Here is a 21,950-nt window from a genome sequence, read left to right as displayed (position 1 = left end):
GGAATGAGATTGTCTCTAGTGGCATGAGTAGGCTGATGAGCATGTGAGTGTGTGGCCAGGAGAATGAAAAAGATGCAGACAAGCACAGCACTGTAAGATAGGATGGCTGTATGCTCTGCAAATTACAGTGTTGTACAGTGTATTTTGTCCTTCCCTGCTTTCCAGTGTGAGATGTTGTAGCTGAGGGGTTAGCTGTCATCCATGGCGTTCCTTCCATACTCCTCAGATCTCTGGCTTACAAATGTGTGCTGCAAAATTAACTCGTGTGTGGAAGTAATGTGAAGAAGGAGAAATTGGTTTAGGGGCATGGTTTACTTGGGGAAAAAAAATATGTATATACAAAGAAAACACATTGAATGTGGGAGCTGTGCACGTTTTAGGGACTGCAGGCCATTTCATTCCTGTGTTGCATGTGGAGGGCAGAGTTTACACTACTTCTTAGCAGATGCTTTTAAGCATAGACCCAGCCTTGTGATGATTTACCAGGAGGACATCATCATCTTTGGACCTTTGCCTATAGATTTATTCAGAGTAAAAGGCAGAAGGACCCTTCTGGACAATCTCGAGGGTGAATAAGAGAAAGACTTACTTATAAACTGTTACAAATTGGTACTCGGTAATGGCTGTAGTGTTGATCAGACAATATAAGAGGGCCCCCAGTGGTTACCGACTTAACAGCTCCATGTAAGTCAGCCAGTGAACATTTGCTTGTAGCTGCTCTAGTTTTGTTTTTATTGAAAAGCAAGAAGCATAAACATGGGACATGGTCTAGAGGCTGCTTAAAGGGTTTCACTTGTTTAAAGCGTATATTGAAATGTCAGGGCCTTCCATGAAATGAATGAGTTGTGCGCTGAATTGGTTGCACAAATTAGGCCAGGCCATCCAATGCATTGCCTCAAGCCAGGGTGAGGGTGGGGGGATCTTGCCTGCCATACAAGTTATTCAAAGACAGAGGATCCCTAAATGTGGGTGTATATTCAGCACAAGAACTGATTTTGTTTGCTTTTGTAGCTGGTTATCAAGTTAGTTGCTGAGGTAACGGGTTGCACCTCAATTAAAATCTACCTACCCCCACTGAAACATTTAATATTTGTGTAAATATTAAACATTTATATGAATATTAAATGCATTTATTTAGAATTGATTCATGTTTACATTTTCCTACTAACTGAATAAAGATTACAAATGGAAAGTAATTTACTTATGCAGAAATTCTGCATGTATCAAACTCATTTGTCTACCAGCAGTGGGTAAAGCATCCTCATCCATGTTTCGAGGTCTTAACCACGTCCAAACTCATATCCCAACCAAGTAAGAGCAGCAGTAAGCAGCCGTTCTGTGCTGTACAGTGGGTACTTTGTTCTTGACTTCCTTATGGAGTTGTTGGATCTATAATGTGAAGGACGTGCTGACTTGTTTTACAATGTACCACATCAGGGAATGAAGTGCATAGTTTTCTGTTAGATTTGGAAAAGTGCAGGCTTTATATTAAAGGTTCATTTCTTTTTCATCGTTCAGCTAACTCATTTGCACTGTAATGTATTTTCCTATTCCTCCTCCTGATAGTTACTGCTTTTATACCTATTTTGCAAGCCGTATTTTTAGTCTAATCCATACAGCAGTTGTCTAAAATTCCATAGCATTGCTTATTTCTTACCTATAACTCTTAATAAAAAATAGGGCTGTGCCAACCTATTATATCCTTAATAGAATATTCTAATGGTTATTAAATCAATTGACTCTGAATCTCACTTTAATAAATGAGTCAGACAGTATTTTCCAATTACTGTCAGCCGCCACCTTTCCAAAGAGCAGATTATTTTGATTGAATTTTTTAAAGCTGTTCAGCACCTTTTTTTTCCCCTTTTTTTTTTTTTCCCTGAGTAAGAGCAAAGAGCAGTAGCTCTGTCTGCAGGGAAGGAGAGCCTCTTGGACTGTATCTGACACTCCACTGCATTTCAGATTTATCCCAAATGGAAACTGAAAATGTGACATTTCACCGGCCCTTTATTTATTAATGATATCATACTTTGCACTTCCATAGTACCCTATCAAACTGTTTGCTAACCATGAAGAGCTAGATAGGGGCCAGTGTGTAAACAGAGCCTTTTGCATCCTTTTTCTTCATCTGGCACCTTTGCAAAAGCTGCCACACCCTGGCTCTTTCTTGCCAATGGGAGATAAAATGCTGGCTCTGCTTTTAAATTCTCTACGGAGAGCAGAGCACACAGACAAAGCCTTGTTCCATCATCCTTCTGCAGTGCTATGTGACCCAAGCAAGCAGGCAGTTGTGTGCCCAGACATGTTATCTTAAAGCTTCTCAAAGGCAGATGGCAGTGATTCTAGGTCTTCTGTTTATGGTAGATAGTCCTGGACTCCCCTCAAGCTCCCCTGTCCCAGATGTATTAAAAATCTTAGGGGATACTAATTAGGTCAGCCTATTAAAGTAGAAATTAAAAATTAACACCTCTTCTTTAAAGATGGGTAGTCTGAGAAACACAGGCGATACCGTCATGCCCAAGGTGGTATGAGTAAGTCAGTGTCAGAGTTTGGAATGGAACCCAGCACTCCTGGCTCCTCTGCCACTACTGTAACCTTATCTGTCTCCCTTAAATTTAAATCATGCTGGTCTCACGTTCTTGAATTCAAGGACTGGAACCTTGCCCTTTCTTCCGAGGATGTAGCACAGAGCAGGTGATGTGCACAAAATGGGTGGAAAAAAGTGTGAGGGAAACAGTGACTGACAAGTGGGACTTAGGAAGAATATTATTCTACTAGTTACACAAATGTAGTCGTATTTTAAATGCAATCTTTAGAACTAGGAGACTAAAAACATTTTATTTTTAAGAGAAAGCTTAGATTCTGCACAAATTGATGCCTTTTGCCTGGGGAAGTTTCCTATCTGCCCCAGGCGAGTGGGTGAGGGGATTTTTCAAACCCTGTTTATAAGCCTTTAGGAAAAGCGGATTTGCAACACACAGTAATCAAAGTGGTTTTGATGTTTCTGACCAGGAGATCACCTCGGATCTGAGTGATATTGGAAATACGGTAGGGTCACATTTAATGGGGTTCAGTTCTTAAACAAGTACAAATACCGTGTAACTAAAATTAGTTTTGCTTCAGCATCAGGAGTGCATGCCTTTCTTCCTACTTTTTCCTCCTTAGCTAATGTAATGGAAAGACAAAAAAGCCTTCTCTGTCTTCTGTAGTTCCATATAAAAGTATTTCTTTTTAGGAAGTCTTTCTCCCTTGGAATGTTTGAAGAACTCTCCGTTCAGTGTTCCCATGCTTAAGAATGATTAGCATGGTTCATTTACACTTTGCCAACAGTAAGTCTGTGACTTGAGAACCGGCATCGATTATCTTCACCTTGACATGTGGAAGATCCTGAGATGGAGCTCCCTTTGTCCTAATTGCTTTGACTGTGTGTATCAGCACAAACAGTTTGATGAAGAAACTTCACCCTACAGGCTTTCTAGTTCATAGTTAACCTTTGTGGGGACTTGCACTGTCTTCAGAACTATCTGTTTGGTAATGACCACAGCAATGATCTAGGTATAGGAGAAAAGATCTGGTCACTTACGGCAGCCTGTACATTCTTCACAACTGATTTGCAAGTTCAGGAAAGAAGAGGCATTTATATATGGTTTGTTGAGCCTTCCTCCTCTTTTCAGTATGCTGTTCTGCAGCTCTGCCCACAGCTGTGGGTTGCTGCCTGTGGCAGAGCACAGCATACAGCCCGCTCACTTAGATGTACGGACTGGTTCGTGCCAGCTTCTTTTACCTCACACTCCCCTTAACAGTGCTCGTGCAGACCATACTTGTCTTCTCTCAGCAGCAGGAAGAGCAGAACATACTTGAAGGGCTTCTCAGTGATGGTGGAAAACCCCAAATCCCAGGCAACTCTTAAGAATACACTAGAATTTTCCCTGAGAAGGAAATAGCATATATTTGATAATTGGATGCTAATTTATCTATGAAGAGTTACAAAAGGTGCCACCTACCTGATGAGAAGGTGTCACTTACCCCATTTCATACCCCTCTGATAGCTCTGCAGCACATGGAGGTCGGCAGGAACATCAAGCACGGCTTTAATGAAGGACTGGGGAGAGGATGAAGGGAAGTCTGTGGTTTGGTGTGTGAGCGACACTTGGCCATGTTTGTCTATAGCTGTGGCACCACTCTGTTGCACTGACAAGAAGACAGGATAAAAGAATGGTCACATGCCAATGTGGCCATTGTAAAGAACCAAAATGGGGATCTCATTCCTCTCGCAGTCACTGAATGAAAAACACGGTTTTACCATGAGAGGCAATGGAGGTGCTGTATATATGAGAGCTGGGCCTTCGGTGGAGAGGGAGCTCCTCAGCTGCTGACTGTTGTCAGGATAGAAATTTTTGTAGTCAGTTTATTTTTACCTGTATACTCCAAAGGAGACACCCGCCACCCCAACCTGATTTTGTGTAGATCTTTTGGCTTTGTTGGTTTTCATTTGCCCCTTACCTTCTTATTACAGAGTGCTCTGACACCTCATAGAAAACCACAAGACAGTAGTTTTCAGTAGTCCCACCTTGCAGAACAGCTACCACTGCCTGGCTTAGCTAGACTTGTGTACAGCCCACAAACTCCCACCCTTTGCTAAGGATGTCATGACTTATATGAAGACTAAATTCAGCTTTTGGGCTAATGAGAAGTGAAAGCTGAGGGCTACCATTGAATTTATTTCAATTCTGGTAAGTTACCAAGGATCATTTTGAGCAGGCATGTAGCCCCACTCAGCCACACGAGCACCATGTCTTGTTTTCTTTACATGGGTGGGAAGGATTGTCGCGTGGAGCACAAAACATTGTCTGTGCTCTCACCGTCTACAGCAACCGTGAACCCCCATCATTACGGTCACTAATCACTGCAGGCAGCATAGCATTTAGGTGTTTGAGGTGGGCAGGGCACTCCCCTAAATTGCTCCTTTCCACCTGGGAAATGGCAGGGAGCTGTGCCAGTCGCCAAGTGTTTTATTCCCCCTTGATTCTTAATAATCAGATACAGTATTTACCTGCGAGATCAATGCTACTCGTGTAGCACACCGGTGACATACAGAAGGACCTTTTCTAAGCGGCGCTGTGGGAATTGAGGCCTCTGCAGCAGGGCTGGAAGCCACTTCTTACCTAGCAACTGTTTCTAAGTAGGACAGCCATTGACTGCCCTCATGGCGGAGTGGATGAATCCTGCAGCACCCTCAGGAAGGGAACCTGGTGCCAGGCACCAGCCGGCCTTCAGAGGACAATGGGAGGAAGCAGAGGAACAAGCAGCGGGGAGCGGGAAGGGTTTTAAAGCTGCAGGACATTGACGGGAAAGCTGCGTCAGGAGGCACACAGGGACTTTTCTGAGCTGTTAAGAGGAGAAATGCAAATAAAGGGGGAAAAAAGTCTGGGATTGTCAGAAAGGGAGCTGGGAAATCCTGCAGCTTGCAAAGTGTTTTGTGTATGCCCCTGGGACTGGAAACGTGGTTACGAGAAACCCCACGTCAGCCAGAGTGCCAAAAATGTGTGCGTTTGCAGTTCTTACCCATGGTAGATGAATGATGTGTGATCAGCGTAAATTCTTCACGTGCTGTTTTGCAAATGTACTCGGTTGTGATCGGGTGGCTTTGCTAAGAGATGATGTTTCAGGTTCTACTCATCATTTCCTGCCAAAGCCTAATGCTCTGCATTCCTGTTTGGTGCTAACTGTATGTGGAAAATATGTTTTTAATGTCCAGTTAAGCTTTGTAGATGCTGAAACCTTTCAGGGGAGAAAACACTTCAGCAGCCGTAGGTGCTGAGGGACATCCAGCTTCCTGAGCTTAGGAAATCAAAAAGTCTCTTCTGTTCATAGATGGTGTTGGACTTGCTCTTTGGGCTGTTGTGAATTTCACTTTTTCTTCGATTTCTCCACAGATGAAGGACTGAACCATGAGTGCAAACTGTGCAATCAGACGTTTGACTCACCTGCCAAGCTTCAGTGCCACCTGATAGAGCACAGCTTTGAAGGCATGGGGGGCACCTTCAAATGTCCAGTGTGCTTTACAGGTAGGAGGCCATCACTGCTTGTCCCTGTCATGGCCTTAGCTTGCACTTGCCGAACTCCATTTACCACTGTGTCATGTGCTAGCTAGCTTGAGGTCAGTTTTAGGAGGGAACGTTACATTTGTGCTCATTAGTAATATTGATTACAAATCATTTAGAAAGCTGAGCTCCTTAGAAGGTCAGGCATCCATGTAATGTAAGAACTGCATTTCTAGCTCTTACAGCGGAAGTTTGCGGGTTTTATAATTACAGAAGTGATAGTCTGTTACCTTCCATGGTGTTACGTTCATTACCTTCATGTTCCAAACTTGCCAAGGTTAAAACTGACCATAAATTTGTGCTTTAAAGCTACAGATGTTTCATCTAAAACAATATAACTCAGAGCAGAACTTGGCCCTGTGGGCAAGGGCTGCTAGGCATAGCCTGTGCACTGCAGCGTTCTCCTCTGATCATGTAAGAAAGCCTGCTTGCATGTGTTTGTTGGCTTGTGGTGGGAAGAAACACCCTTGTAATGTGCTTTAGAAAGCAAACTGTGCTGTCTTGCCACAAGTCAAGTTCTGCTCTCCCCTGACACAAGTCCAAGTGTGGAATAACCCTCCCCAAGTCATTGGTGTTATTCAGTAGTAAAACCCAAGTGAGAAAATAACTTGACCCAGTAGGGCTAAGCACTGCAGTGTTTGGGCCATAATGAGGAACAGAAAAATGCTGTTGTTGGAAATGAAAACACATTAAAAGGATGCCTACAGAGTTGTTGTGAGTTTTTTTAAGGGCTTCTTAATCAAACATTTCATAAAATGATAACCTAAAACATAAGCGTTAATATGTAGCTTACATGCCCGATTTTGCTTTACAAGATGAAAATCAAAGATAATCACAAACATGACAAAACACACTTTGGGTATTCTCGCATCAATGGCATGCTAATTCTGGAAGCCATTCAAGGTTTCTGTTCTCCATTAATGGGAGTGAAGGATTTTCATTGATAGGCAAATAGATCCTTTAATACCTTCATTTTACTTCTCTTTGTTTGGCAGCTCCCCTCCCAATAAAACCTAAGTGCATGCTACAGAGGAAAATTAAAGCTGAATTTTTCATCTCTCAGATATAGTGGCTGGTGATGATTATTACCTCACTGTGTTCAGGTTTCACACATTTTTGTGGGTTATAAAATTAAAGAAATACATAGTTCGTCTTCACTGCGCAGCTTGTAATGGTAATGTCTGAGCATGGATAGTAGTGCGGTAAACAGTTCGCCTGTTAGGCGTCTGTGTTCAATAATTCTTTCAGTTAGGCATTTTGTTGTTGTTTGTTCTCTTAGTTTTATTACTGATTCTAGTACTGATTATGTTTTTTCCCCTGGTCTTTGTGTACACATTATGAGGTGATTTTTTTTTTAGCATAATGCCATGGGTCTTCGATTTCCAAGTTTGGGGGACTTGTAAATGCCATATAAAAACTGGCATATGTTCCCACTGACGGTTCTCCTTGTGAGCAAGATCCCTGATGAAACTAATCTGTAATTTTTAAGCCAGCAGCTTTGTGAAATGTGTTAAAGAGTATGGAGAGAGGTCGATTCCAATCTGTGTGAAACACTTTTGTCTTTTTGCTGATGGGGTAAATAATAGACATTGAGCATTAATCATAAACAATGGTGTTTTATTAGCAATATGCTATGAAATTATTTCAGCATGTCTTGCTAGAATAATAACAAGAAGTAAAAATCACCAATATAAGTTTTATATGGAAAATGGAATCTGATCTTTTTTTTTTTTTCAGGGTAATGAGAAATGTGATTAAAATGTATGACTCAGAAGAACAATATTCTGATGTTTTTTGTTGCCTTGCAATTAGAATAATTTTAATGATTAGGAATGGAGTCAAAGTCAAATGCCAGCATCTTTAATAAATCCTTTCCCTGCCTATACAGATTAATATTGTAGATGCAAACTTTTTTAGGTCACAGTGCACCAGGCATCCATCAGAAGTCAGTGCTGCCAACCCAAACACTGCCTCTGGCATATACAATTTAATTATTAATAGTATGTCTCCTAGGTAAACTGTTACACAGTCTTAGGGCCTTGTTTTGTAGTCATTAAAATTGAACATGTTTATATTATTGAAACCCTTGCATTCAGTGTGTAGGCAGAGTTGATCTTAAAGTATCCAAAGAGAATTTACCTGCAGTTCTGTTTCACATTTATAGACATTGCCCCAGTGTAGCTGTGGGATATAATTTTTAGCATTACTACATTTAAATACAGAGCTGTTTGTTAGCTTTAACTTTAGGCACACCAAATAAATAGGACTTTGGCATCTATGATTTTAAACCTGTTGGTTGCTAGGAAATAAGTTTTTTTGTATTCAATCAAAGTGCATTAAGCATGAAGAAATAATTTTGAAGAGAAAATGGCACTTTTAAATTCTTTAGATTTGAAATCTTCGTTGGTTGTTCTGTTAGTCTTTTTTTTTTTTTTTTTTTTTTAAACCAGGCATCTGTTTCAGTTCATTCGTTTTAGAAGAAGGATCACACTTTGTAGATAAATAGTGTTTATTGATACCCATTATAGTAACAGTGTAATGTGAAATCAGAGTGCACCAGCCTAATTTTACCTCTTGGAATTGCTGAGCGTTAATAGGAAATTGTTTATAAAAAACTCTTTACTTGCAATATGAAATAGTGAAATGAGTGTTGTTTGTCTAATATTCCAGTGTTTGTCCAAGCAAACAAGTTGCAGCAGCATATTTTCTCAGCCCATGGGCAAGAGGACAAGATCTATGACTGCACACAGTGCCCACAGAAGTTCTTCTTCCAAACAGAGCTGCAGGTACCACACTTGTTACCTGGGGGTTATAATATTACCTGGGGATTATAATAGCATTATGTATTTGCTAGCTGAGTTCAAAGCTTTACTTGCCATGAACTTGTCTGGTATTTGTTCATCATCAGGATGGGAATGAGGGAAGGAAAAGAGAAATTACAAGTGATTCAACCCAGGCCACTTCAAAAAGTTACTGGCAGAAAGCTACCTCCTACAGACCTCAATTTTGAGAGCCACCTTTGGATTCTTGCTCTGTAGGTTGCTGCAGCTCAAGATATCCTTGAGGAGAGAGAAGTGGGCATCTAGTTAAACCCTGCCATACTGTGGTCAGGGACACCTTCCACTACACCAGGTTGCTCAAAGCCCCATCCAGCCTTAAACACTGCCAGGGATGGGGCAGCCACAACTTCTCTGGGCAACCTATTCCAGTGCCTCACCACCCTCATAGTGAAGAATGCTGGCCATTTTCCATAAATACTAACTTGATGAGGGGAAAAAAATAGGATCAAATGAATGGTACACTGTCCTCTTGTGTTCTGTCAGACTTGTAGTGATACTGTTTACTAATGGTAAATGGACAGAGAGGAAAAAATAAATATTGAACAAGATCTGAAAACAATTCTGAATGAAGGATTTATTTACTACATATTAACATTCTGCACTGCTTGTCTTGCAATGAGAAGTGGTGATGTGTTATTCCTGATGTGGTGTCACACTTTGGAGCAGCAGCAGCAGATTTTTTCTGAACTATTTCAGTCTATATTGAAATATTAAGATAGGTTGACAGAGGAAAAAAAGCAGGGTCTCTGATGGTCTATAGGGATGGAACAAGAAGTATTTGTACAGTAAGATCTTTCATACGTTGTCTGCCATGTGGTTTTTATTAGGCATGAAGAGATTTTTCAGCACTAAAGGTTTTTCAGAAATTTTTTATAGCATGGGTCCCCATCTTTAAGTCCTTTAACTGAGGTGTCCACAATTAATTTTGCTTTGAAACAGAGCTGGATTTCATCTTATCAACAGAGGCAGAAAGCTAATGAGGCATGTGCACACATATGCCCATTTAGTATTTCACTTACTGGATGTTTTACACACTGACAACCTGATATTAACGTTTGGCATGATGAAATGAAATATTTTTTTGGAGATAAAAGAAATCAGCATTTAAACCATACGTGAATTCATTGTGTGAGAGATTGTTATTTTATGGATTGCACTGCATTTGCTCTTTCCCGATTTCTTTCCACATGAAAACAATATGGAATAAAATCTCTGTGATAGCCTTCCCTACCTGTTTCTTGGTGGACCCCTAGGTCATGGGAGCTCCTTGTACTACCTGCAGTACCACACCTGTAATACTCCAAGGTTCCTGTGCAGTATCTCTCACATATTTTTAATAGATCCAAATCTGTTCCATTTACTGTCTGTACCAGGCGTTGTGTGCAAGCTCTGACCCAACGTGTACGAGGAAGACAAGGAAAAGAAAACAAGTTGAATGTTTAGGGAAAAAAATACACATACATAGTGATGGATAGAAAGAGGCAAGATTGAGTTTTGAAGTCAGAAAATGGTCTGGATTGCATATAAAGTTATTGGACTTGTGGGGAAAATAAAGGAGAAACTGAGTGGAATGAGGAAAGGTCACAAACTAATTTTGTTATATGTGTTCTTTTCAAAGCGTGTTTTTTGTGTAATCATTTCTTTGACTTCTTTTTGTTGTTGTTGTTCAAAATACTTGGTGGGTTTTTTTGGCAAAGTGTTTCCACTAAGGTGAAACTGCTGTTTCAGGAAAAAATATTTAAATATTTTTGGCTTACTAGTTTTCACAAATTCTGTTGTTCATCACTGAGTAATCAAAATGAGGAAGTAGGAGGAAGTAGGGACATCAACAGTTTCTGCAAGGAGAAAGGAGAGATTTAAGAGAGAAAGACCAAAAGAAAGGAAAAAAGAAAATAAAAAAAACTCCAACCCAAACAAAACAAAATCTCAGGAAGAGAGAAGGTGCAGGTATGCAAAAGGCAGTTATGAAAAGAAAGAAACAGGAGCAAGGGGATGGACATTATTTTTAACAGCAGAATTCAGACTGGATTTTAGAAAAGGAGAATAGGTAACTGAATTCTGAAGATGCACAATATGCAGAGGTCCAGGTGTAGTTGTCATGTGTACTACCATCACCTCCTTACTAGTCTGTGCCCCCTAAAATACACTTCCATTTCAAAATATGTGGAATCCCAAGCAGCTGCCTTCAGCTGCTTTATTTTAATAGCACCACATTTTTCCACTCAAAATTCATCCCTGCCCAAGACTGAGGGCATGATTTTGCTTTCTCTGTCTAAGCCTAGTTCATTAAAAACTTCAGCACAACTGAGGTACCTGGTTTCCTAGGGAAGGGCTCAAAAAAGGATGTTGCTACAGAGAGACAAATTATGCTCCATGGTGGCTAGGTGACAATCAGTGTGTTGTTCCATGCTGCAGAAGGCTCTTAATAGAGCACATCTCCATGCCCTTAGAGACAGCCTCTCTCTGGCTTATCTTCACATGCAAAAAGAAGGTATTCATTTTCTTATTCACTTAATTCATTATGTTTATTATTTTAATTAACTTAGGTAGCCTCACCCCAGTTGAAAATGCATTATGTTTAAAAAAATGCAGCACCATCATGCCATTTACATTTATTTGTTGGGATCACTGGCTTTCTGCTCTTATCTCCAGTTAGCATCTACTCAGCCTGGTGAAAAGGCAGCAAAGCACTTAGGCAGAGCAGTAGGTACTGACCTTTGGAGCTGCTTTTGCTGGAAATACATTGATCTTGAACCCATTCTCATTTAAAACCTGTTCTAGGAGGCATCACTTTGTTTGGGCTATCTATCTACCCACTGAAGCAGAGGAATCTTTGGCAATGAGCCTCCAGGTTATATTTCTCTATCCTTCCACATTACCGTGGTCTGTGTTGGGGCTTGCAGCATAACAGTGTATTTATTCCCTTTATCAGGAATGGTTCCTTGCTTTTAATTTAAACATGCGTCTAAAGTGCATTTCCCATGCATGAGAGATGCTTATCATCTCAGATTAGAAGCCATGGACAGCACTCTATGGCTGTAGGGCAGAGTAAGAACATGAACAAGGTAGAGCAGAGCAGAACACAATAGGATTGAAACCCTATCACACACATAGTACAGCTCATAATTAAAGGGAATGAATTCAAGGATACAGAAAAAAAATGCATTATAGTGATGCTTAACTTGGTGTTTGGCCCAGTGTGATTCTTTGCTTAGCGTTTTCTGACAGGAAGAGTAGAGCGTAACAATCCCCACATACCATGTCCATCTCACCTTGGGCAAGTTATTATTCCGTCATTACCAATCTTCTCAATGTAAAACGCAAGTTTCTTTAGAAGTTTCCATTATTTCACTCCACACTTCTCTTAGGAATGCAAGACAATCCTATAGGACCATATTCTGGTGAGAACAGAGAGTAAATGACAAGTCCTGAAAATCAAACCTGCAATGCATTAATAATGAGATTTTAGAGGAGTTTGCTCTTTAAGATCAACTCTATAGCTCACCCATCTCCCACCTTTGACACATCATTTGAATGGCTTTGTGCTCCATAGCTGTTGAACCAGCTGTGAATTTCGGGAGATACTACCTCCATAGGAAGGAAGCAAATGGAAACCTTCTGTAACAGAAGTGTATGCTTTAAGAGTGTTCCAACCTGTGAATTTTCATACTTACATGTTCAAAAGGCATGGGGTGTATTTAAATTTCTGAAATGGAGTTTGAAAAATATGTCCCTAAAAATGTTTATTCTTTAGAATGGAAAGATTTTAATATGACATGCTTAATATAATAAGGGCTTTTCAGAAATAGGTTTCTAACAATCTTTAAATCAGAAATATATCCCATCTAGCTATCAGATAAGGAAGCTGCAAGGTAGGTATATTTATAGGGTGCCTAGATAGCACCCAACAGATGAAACTCTTCCAACTGAACACCTGGAGTATGACCATACAGTTCTCTGTACAGGGTGGATGTGACTAAGTCTTCTCCATCCATCACCCATAATACTTAACTTTTTAATTAATAAAGAAGTAAAAAAACTTAATGCTAATTTAACTTAATATTGAATTTCCATTAAATTATTATAAAGAAATTTGTGCCTATTAAAACTTCCCTTTCTTGTCCTCATGCTATTTCCAGTGCCATTTCTTTTGCCTTAGTATTTGGATTTAGGCTTAGGTGTTTCAACAGGTGTTTGTGCTTCCCCTTGTCCCTGATGAGGAGTAGCCATCTCTTTCCTATGTCCAGTCCTAGTCTTACTTCCATAGTCCATAAAACATACGGTGTTTGTGGGGAGGAGTGAGAGACTTTTTTGGGGTGTTACCCAGAGTGAATGGATTCAGTTTAGGTTTATTTTCAGATGATGTGGGGTCAGAGAGGTACCAATATCCAGTAGAACTGCTGAATAATTAGAGAGGTTTTATCAGTATCAGTGAGGATAGTTCTGAATATGATACTAGCCAAGATTACATGACCTCTCAGGGCTGTTATGCCCAGTACAAAAATTATATCTTTAGTGAATTAGAGCATTTAGTTCACATTTTGTGATAATAATTAGTTGCCCCTGTGGTAGTTAAGTGTCCCCACTTTACAGACATGAAAACTAGGGCAAGAAATAATTGGATCAGCAGTTGTTTCCCATCCTGTTCAAACGGGACCTGGCCTCAGTGATGCACGCCCTCGCTGCTTCCCGTCTGGACTCCATCAGCACAGAATACCTGGGCATAAAGCCATCATCCTGTAGGATGTTCCAACTAATAGAGAGAGCTGCAGCACTGTTCCTCAGTAGCAAAGGAGACCAGGAGCATATTCAGCCTGCTCTCTTGCTATCTGCACTGCTTTCCTCCATGTTTGTCCAGTTGTCCCCTAAGACTCAATCCCTAATATTCTCAGCGTATCTCAGAGATCACCTGAGAAGTTCTTCCCATTTGGTAACAACACATAGTTGACAGCCCTTCTTTCTGAGTGCTTTTGTCAAAGAACTGAAGCTTGTTTGCACAGGAGCTAGAACTTTCTCACAGACAGGACTGGGAGCATGGAACAGATTTCCACAGCAGCTGAGTGTTAGCATGAATGTCCTCAACTTAAGCTTTTAAGAATAGGGTTCACCTAGAGATGATGCTAAAGGCTCCGTTTTCTCATATAAGCATGTACCTGCATGTAGATTTCTAAACCTTCCCCCAAACCCCAACCCACAACAACAGAGCTCTTCCAAAACAAAATACACAGTTCCTTCCCCAGGGAAAGGATGAAAGAAAGAATGAAGCACTCAGAGCAGATGTTATTCATGTCACTTGAAACAGCAGGAGAACATTCTCAGCTCCCGGTGCAAGCAGATGAAGCAGAGTAGGGTAGAGGCAGCAGAGAAGAGTCTCCAGAAGTTTCATGTAGCTTTATGTGTATCCCTCTCCAGATGCTCACTTTTAAGATTTTCATGTTCCAAGGCTAGCATTGTTGAAACAAATATTCTAGTTTCTTCCTCGTTTCTTTAAGGGTTAAACTTTCCAAAGTTCTCTGCATTGTAAAATGCTCCCAAAGATCTCAACATTTTTAAATGGCCTTAGAATACCCTTGACCTGAGCAGGAGCAGAACTAAGCGAGCTCTAGGCTATTTCAAGAAGTAAAAGACTTGACTGAGACCTTTGGTGGAGACAGTACCAGAGCTGGGATTCAAACACTATATTCTCTCATTTGGAGGTCAGCTAGAGAAAACTGCTAATTAACCTGGGCTGGGGTTGTCTCCTTGTGGCAGAGGCCTTCTGGGGCCAGCTGGGAAAGAGATTGGTGTGGGAATAGCATCATCCATAGCAGCAGTGGCACTGCTACCTCCATATAGGATTGTTTTGCCAAAGCCCCCACAGTAGTTGAGTCTGTGTATCATGTAGGTCCCAACGGTGAGCCTTCCATGACAGCAGGGGAGGCGATGAATAATTTATACTCTTTACACAAAAACAGAGACAAAACTTTCAAACCTGCAGGTGAAGTTAGATTTTCAAGGATGTTTTCTTCACAAAGAAAAGGCCTCAAAACATTTTTTAAGTGAAATTGGAGATTAGTTCTGGCATTTCTAGATCCCCAAACTCTTAGGGTGAGGAGTGGAACATAGATGTTGGCTTTCTAGGCCCCAAAGGCCAGGAGCCAGCAGGGAATAACTTTGTCAGCTCTTCTTAAAAAGAAGCCTACCTGAAATTCAATTAACAACCAAAGCTTTAGGCCAACATTTTCAAACTCAGTGGCCTATTTCTGAGAGGGTGCTGAGCACCTCCAGCTGCAGTTAAGGCCAGTGCAAGATGTTGGTGCTGAGTAAATCAGGAAACCAGGTCATAAATGCCTGAAGTTAGGAAGCTTGATAAAGGCATAGGTGCTGAGCAGCCATAGCCTCATTTAACGTTCAGCAAAATACTTTTGATGCCTAAATACAGGTTCCACATTCAATAATGTTGGCCTTAGTCTTTAGCAGGCAATCAGGCTGCTTTTGTCAGAGCAAATGCCTAGGAGTCAGGAGACTCCTGGCTTCAGTTGCCAGGTCAGGTACTAACTTGCTCTGCTTAACCATGTATGCTCTCCATCTTGAGGGCAAGGATGATGATAATAAGTGTGACAGAGATACTAGGATTCTAATCAATGCTTATGCTTTGAGGGAACTAGATAGAGCTGCATGCATTGTAAGTATTAGTAGTTTGAATGTTTTTTTTCCTGAACTCCCGTGTTTCTGTTTCAGATAGGTATATGGATATTAGTTTGCACCAGTACGGGCACTGAGTAGTTTTCCATGTCTTCCAAGACTTAAAAAAATTCAGACTTGTGTTCCTGAGACTTCTTTCCCTAGAAGGAAGAATTATTTTCTCTGTAAGTTTTCTCAGAGAGGCAATCATAAGTAGCATGGTGGAGGCACTCATGCATCAGCTCTTTCAGGACATATACCTTCAAAGCGTTTCCCCACAAGTCTTTTGTTTCAATGTCAAATAAAGTTTAAATACCAAAAAAAAAATACTTTGAATTCCCTTCCAGTGCCCCTTCTCTCCTGGGGCTTGAGGGATGTTATGGCCATATTAGGTTTTCATGCGGTAATTCTTTCCTAAATAAGAAATTTCCAGGTTTGGGGCTTTTGAGTTCACCTGCCTTTAATTGGCCTATTGAAATGTAAACACTCCCTGTGGGTACTTGGTTAGTTCATTAATATTTATAGAACACTGCAAAGCCCACCAAGCCCAAGGTGCCAGAGTTTTTCAGCAACCATTTTGATTTCACTAAATAGTGCTTGGCAAAGATGGGCTTAGCATTAATGGTTCTTACTTGTCTCCACATACTACATATGCTTGTAATTCTACATGCAACCATCAACCTATGAAACTTTCCACACATTTCCCTGTAAAGAAGCAGGAAATAATGTGTTCACAACATCCCATATTCATTCCCTGAGAGAACAAACACTCCTTAAATTTCAGGAGCAATTGAATCACAATTACAGGTTTGTTTTCTCAGATGCTTGAGTGATATTACTGTGAAATTGACAGAGACAGTGTAGCAGTTAAGTGATTAATATCGCCTTTAAATGCACCATTTTAATCTTGAAAAGAAGTTCAGACTTAAGGAACAGTAAAATGGCAAAGGACTGGAAGTTAAATGTCCTGTCCAAAATAAGTACTGAACTACACCCACAAGCACCATACAAAAATAAGCAGAAATGTCTCTTCTTTCTCTTTCAAGGGAGATAGAGTCATACCCAAATGTGTAAGTGCTTGAATATATGTCCCTATTTTTCCTACTCTTTCCTGTTTATGCCCTTGTATGCCTGGATTATTTTTGTAAAGTATAGGTAAGTATTTAAAAAAAAAAGAGCAGCAACAAAAAGGATTAACCCATACTTTGCATCTGTTCTCTTCATTGCCTTGTATCGTCAACGCTGAATAGATTCTGCAGAATCAGGTAATATAGTACAGCTCCTAATCCTTATGACTGCAAAGACTGTGTCATGCGATATGTTAAATGAAGTTTGTTGTCTCCAGTCTGAAAACTGGCAAGAAACCATAGCAATCAGAAGATAAGCTCCACTGCTCCTTTGTCTTTTTAAGTGTTGACTCTGAAACATCAGTGATGTTATGCGTCAACATTAACATCATAATTTCAGATCGTTTTAGCAAATGGAACAGCGAGGTGTGTGAGATTTCAGCCTAAAGAAGCAAACCAGAAGTTGCTGCAGAAATGAAAATGCACAGAAAGGCAGAAGAAGGAAACAAAAGGCAGAGGAGTAGAAGAGAAGTAGGAAGGGCATTATGGGGCAAAGAAAGAAACAAGCTAGAAATAACCGTGTTGAGAAGGCAAACATTTTTCTGCTGAGTGATGCTGATAATAATGATAAGGCACTTGTAAAAATAAATCATGGTAATAATAAGGGAAAGTTCAGTATCACATAAAGGCCGATTTCTACCCTCAGTCCTTGTAGAAACCTCTCTGAACATCAGGGAGTCCAGTTGTAGATTGAGGGCAGAGGAAGCAGTGAACGTATTCCCTGACCCACAAATAATCATTAGAAATGGAATTCTGCCCTTTGCAGAAAATGAGGTTTTCTCATCTGTGCCCTGAATGTTTCAGCCTACACCTTGCCATTAGTCAGATCAGTTGGCTCATATACCTGGAGTAAGCAGAAGAAATAAGCACTCTGTTTGCATTTGAATAATTTCCCTGGTAGATCAGTTCAATTCTCTTAATTGTCCATCCATTAATTTCTTGCTAATGTAGTTGATATCGATGACTGATTTTCTGTGCTAAACAGGAAGAACCACTTCTTCATTCTAGGACGCATTCCTTCCTGCAACTGCCCTGCTGTTAGCTACCAGTAGCTGCCGTTATGTTATCTTTCATCTGGCCCAGAGCTGACAACAGATGGCCATCTCCGGGACTGCCATCAGTGTGACTTTATGAAGCATCCAGCTATGGTGTACTGAGGAGCTTCATGGCCAGTTCTGTAAATCTGCCTCCCTTCCCCCCACCCTGCTGCTGGCCCCCCTCACTCCATCCCCATGAATAAACTCCTCATTCCTGGCTCCACTCTCCACTGGTCCTGCACTTTCCCAATGAATGATGGCACGACATTATCTCTGAAAGTTTGCTGCTCGAGGTCTGCCTCCTTTTCCCTCCACAGCACTGGCAGAAGGTTGCCATGGCCCCTGTATACCCCAGCATCCTCAATTCTTCATGGCTTTTGTACCAAAGCATAGGTAGAGGGGCTCAGTAGCAACAAACCTGCCACCTCGTAAGATCTGTAGTGTGAACCCTGCCTTCTTCCATCACAGAGCTTAGCCCAGTAGCCCTGCATCTCCTCAAGCTCCAGGGCTTTGGAAAGAGGGGATTGTTTGTTCTTTGTTTTTTTAATGTTCCACAAGATATGTTGCCAAGCCAAGATTGAGTGTATTAAGTGTGAAGGAAGCTAAAATATCGATCAGAGAACCAAAGTGGAGAAAAGTATAAAATTCACAAGCATCCTGACTCCATTGACCCATTTGGAAAAGCTGTTTCAACCGAGTGGCTGCTGCGCATGTTGGAGAAAGATATATTGTTTGCTTCTGACAGAGTTTTCTAAAGCAGAGTACCTCCAGAGCTGAACCTGTATTTTAAGAGAAATTCACATTTGTATCCTTTATTGTGATATTTGCGGCAAGTCTACAGCTAGTAACAGTCTCTGCCCTCAAGCTATAAAGGAGTAAGGCTCCATTGTTGGAGAGAGAGCAGCCTTCTGTGTGAAAGGCTGAGATGTGGTAGGCAAGATGAATAGTGCTTAAAAGCAGTGCTTGCGGTGCTGTCATTTAGAACAGGAACACTGAGGATTTAAACGAAAGTGAAAGGCATGGTAAATGAATCCTTTAAAATTGGTCAAATTTTCAGCTGCCTAAAATAACAAGTTTTCTCCATTGATAGGTTCATTGAGTAGGAGGAAAGTTGGGAGGGGATGAATTCCCCTAGGGAGGAGGTACAGATAGTTTGTGAAAACAAGGTGTGGTCAGTGATTCATAAAGAGACACATCCAGGAAACTCCAGTAAACAGCAATCTTGGCTCGAAAGTGGTGACTTTCCTTCTTTTTTCTTTCTCCTTTTTTTAAAAAAAAAAAAAAAAAAAGAAGGCATCATTACGTTGCTCCATTCCAAACATTAGTCAAAAAAGACTCTGATGCAGATGGCTACACAACTGGAGCTGTTCATTACAAAACCCCAGCCAGGAGGAATAGCTTTAAGATTTAGCTTTTCTACCTGTTATTGAGGTCAGGTTCACCATGCTTTGATCAAATTGAGGCTGAAATATAATTTTGGATGGAAAAAGAGAAGATTTTTGCAAGCCCTTGTGATTTTTTTTTTTTTTAAGTGGAGCTTTCTTTGTGTTCAAAGCTGAAATTGCATGTCCTCCACCCTGTTAACAAGGGAAGAGAGAAAGAGATGATTCAGTTCTTGTGAACCAATACTGCTGAGTTACACACATTTCTACATGCAGCTTTAGTTGTTTATCTGTATTGCTATAGTCTCATTTTGCAGCAGAATCGCTAGACACAGGCACTCATCATGGGTGTGTAAATCTGCTTGGGGATTCTCTGTGTCAGTGAATACCCTGCTTCCCCCCATACTTTGTGTGTGTAGATGTGTGCTACGTAACATAAAGAACCTGTGATATTGTTAAATATTAGTGGCGCATTTTGCTTTGCTTTGCGTTTGTAAAGGTGAAAGGTGATTGTGCAGGAAAATGGAACAGTATATTTGCTGTGAGACAGGCACTAAGAACTCACTCCCATGCTCAGTTATAATTCATGACTGTACTGGTGGGAAGCCCTTATCCCTCCGTGGAGTTAATGCATCTCTACTGTAGCCTGCTGAGAGCACCCTGTGTCCCCTCCCACCATCTGTGCATTCACTTGTGTGCTTTCTCTCTCTCTCTTTACTGTGAGATCTTTTGGTGTTAAAACCGTCAGACTACTACTGCCTGGTAAAGGTGGCTTTATGATGTGTATTAATGTTGAATTGTCATTTAAAGGGTGAGGAGGTAGGAAAGAGATATGTTACCATTTATTTTATGCTCTTGTTAGGAAATGCTGACGAGCAAATAGAAAGGTAGATTTGTTACTTCAAGCAGCAAACAGCTTTTAACAGTGTATAGAAATTGCCACAATGTAGGATAAGAGCTACTGATGGCAAATACATCTTTCTTCCAAATCTGGGCATATTTTGCTATTTCTTGGTACAGTGGATCTCTGTTTCTCCATGTCAAGATCTGAACCAACAGCACTGTAAATTGGATAATATTTATTTACCCATCAGCTGGCTTAGCGGACAGCTTTTTTACTTTCTACAAGTTGACCGCCTCTATTAGCTGAAATGCTCTCTTGCAGACTGCAAGTTAATTGCTTCTATGCTACATGAGACTTGAAATTCATGTGACCAAGTGCTATATCTAGCACAATTTTACTTAAATAAGTAGTGTACAAAGATGTCTTTTTATTATTATTGTTGTTATTATTGCTGTAAGGCACTGTCAGAAGACCAGTGTGCCTGTCTAGCTTTGAAAGAACTGAACTCACAGAGATTTGAGATGATTCTTTGTCAACCTGGCACCTTCCCACAATATTAGACTCAGAATGTGGTTAAAAGGCCATGTACTTGACTGTCACAGCAATATTAATTTGCAGTGTTTCACTGAATGTAATCTTATGTAGTCTGTTGTTTGTATTCCTTTAAAACTTATAAATCAAATCCAGACCTGGAATACCAGTGGTATGAACTTAACAGATGTGTTGCCATCAGGGACCTGCTAGGTTATAAACTGCAGAAATGATCTTTTTCTATTTCAGATTCCTAGCTTATTCCAGAGAGATTTAGGAACCACAGAAGTAGGGTGGAAGGTCACGCGTTAGGACGGTAGCACCCACCCAGCATTTGACGTTAGATGTAATTGTCAGGAAATCCAGCTCTAATCATTTTATTATTCAGTCATAGCATCCTGCTGAAGCTCTCGAGCAAAAGTAGGGCAAGAATGACTCCAGTAGCTCTGTGTCCAGGTTTTCTTAGGTAAAAGATCACTTCGAGATGACACAGCTGAGTAGTCAGGCTGAAATCCTAGTTGGTATTTTATTAATTTTGCACCAAGATAAATCCTGAAATTCTGACAAACTCCATGACAGGTGAAATTCCTTCTTGCAGAATCTGCTCAGCAAGAGGCTGCTCATTTCGTTCTGTTCGGAGGCAGGCAACAGGAGGGCAGCTTTATAATCAGCCCTCAAAGGAGCCCCAGCCGCCCCAGAGCCTTGGACTGATTGAATAACTCCTGGGCCTCTTCCCCTAGGCCTCCATCAGCAGGGGTCCTGTGGAAAGCAATCTCCCGCAGACTGGCACTGAAGTGAGCTTTAAACTACTATTTTCTGCTCTCCAGAGGAGCCTGGAGTACTAAAAGATAGATGGACTGCAGATATTTTATGAGAAACTGTCAGAAGAAGAGCAGAGTAAATGTTTTTTTTTTCCTCCTTCTTTGAGTCACATGCTGCATCACTGTAGAATTTCTCCCAGAATCTTTTACACTGAAAGTTTGAAATTAATTGGTCGCTAACCTTAATTTCCACCCCCCCATCTTCTTCTTTTTCTCCTTTCCTCTTCTTCTTTTCCTTTTTTTTTTTCTTTTTCCCTTAAATATTCACTCAGAGGCCCTTTGCTTAACCACAGTTGCAGAAAATCAGTACCATTTGCACTGAAATATTTATAATGACAGAATGAAAAATTGGATTCATTTTCTGGCCTGTAGCCGAACAGTCTGCAACTTTGCGCAGCATTGTTTAGCATCTCTCATTCCTTCCTTTCATTTGGGTCGTTTTCAGACACACACGCACACGCTGCCCGTGCTTCAGAGGAATGCTTAGCAAAACACAGAGCCATTTTTAATCTCAGCCTTGAGAAAACAAGTTGTCTCTAACCTTGCCACCATTTGTGGGGGTAAGCAGAGGGAGGGGTCCCCAGGAAGCATGTAGTAATCT

The 21,950-nt window shown here is 40.8% G+C and overlaps 1 protein-coding gene across 1 annotated transcript in view; it reads left to right on the top strand.

Moving 5' to 3' along the window:
* The window catches only part of ZNF521 (zinc finger protein 521), a gene marked incomplete at both ends in the record, with an annotated part of 180,923 nt that extends 172,033 nt beyond the window's left edge, over positions 1 to 8,890 (top strand). Inside the window, 2 exons of the mRNA XM_010012915.1 lie at positions 5,937 to 6,068; positions 8,775 to 8,890. Coding sequence (XP_010011217.1) covers positions 5,937 to 6,068; positions 8,775 to 8,890 — 248 coding nt within the window. The remainder of the gene's footprint in view (positions 1 to 5,936; positions 6,069 to 8,774) is intronic.
* Positions 8,891 to 21,950: the final 13,060 nt, after the last annotated feature.

This window comes from Nestor notabilis, unplaced genomic scaffold (assembly GCF_000696875.1).
Source record: "Nestor notabilis isolate BGI_N333 unplaced genomic scaffold, ASM69687v1 scaffold8844, whole genome shotgun sequence".
In the NCBI taxonomy this organism is placed as follows: domain Eukaryota; kingdom Metazoa; phylum Chordata; class Aves; order Psittaciformes; family Psittacidae; genus Nestor; species Nestor notabilis.
Note: the sequence above shows the minus strand (reverse complement) of the source record. Positions and strands in the feature narration are given on the sequence as shown.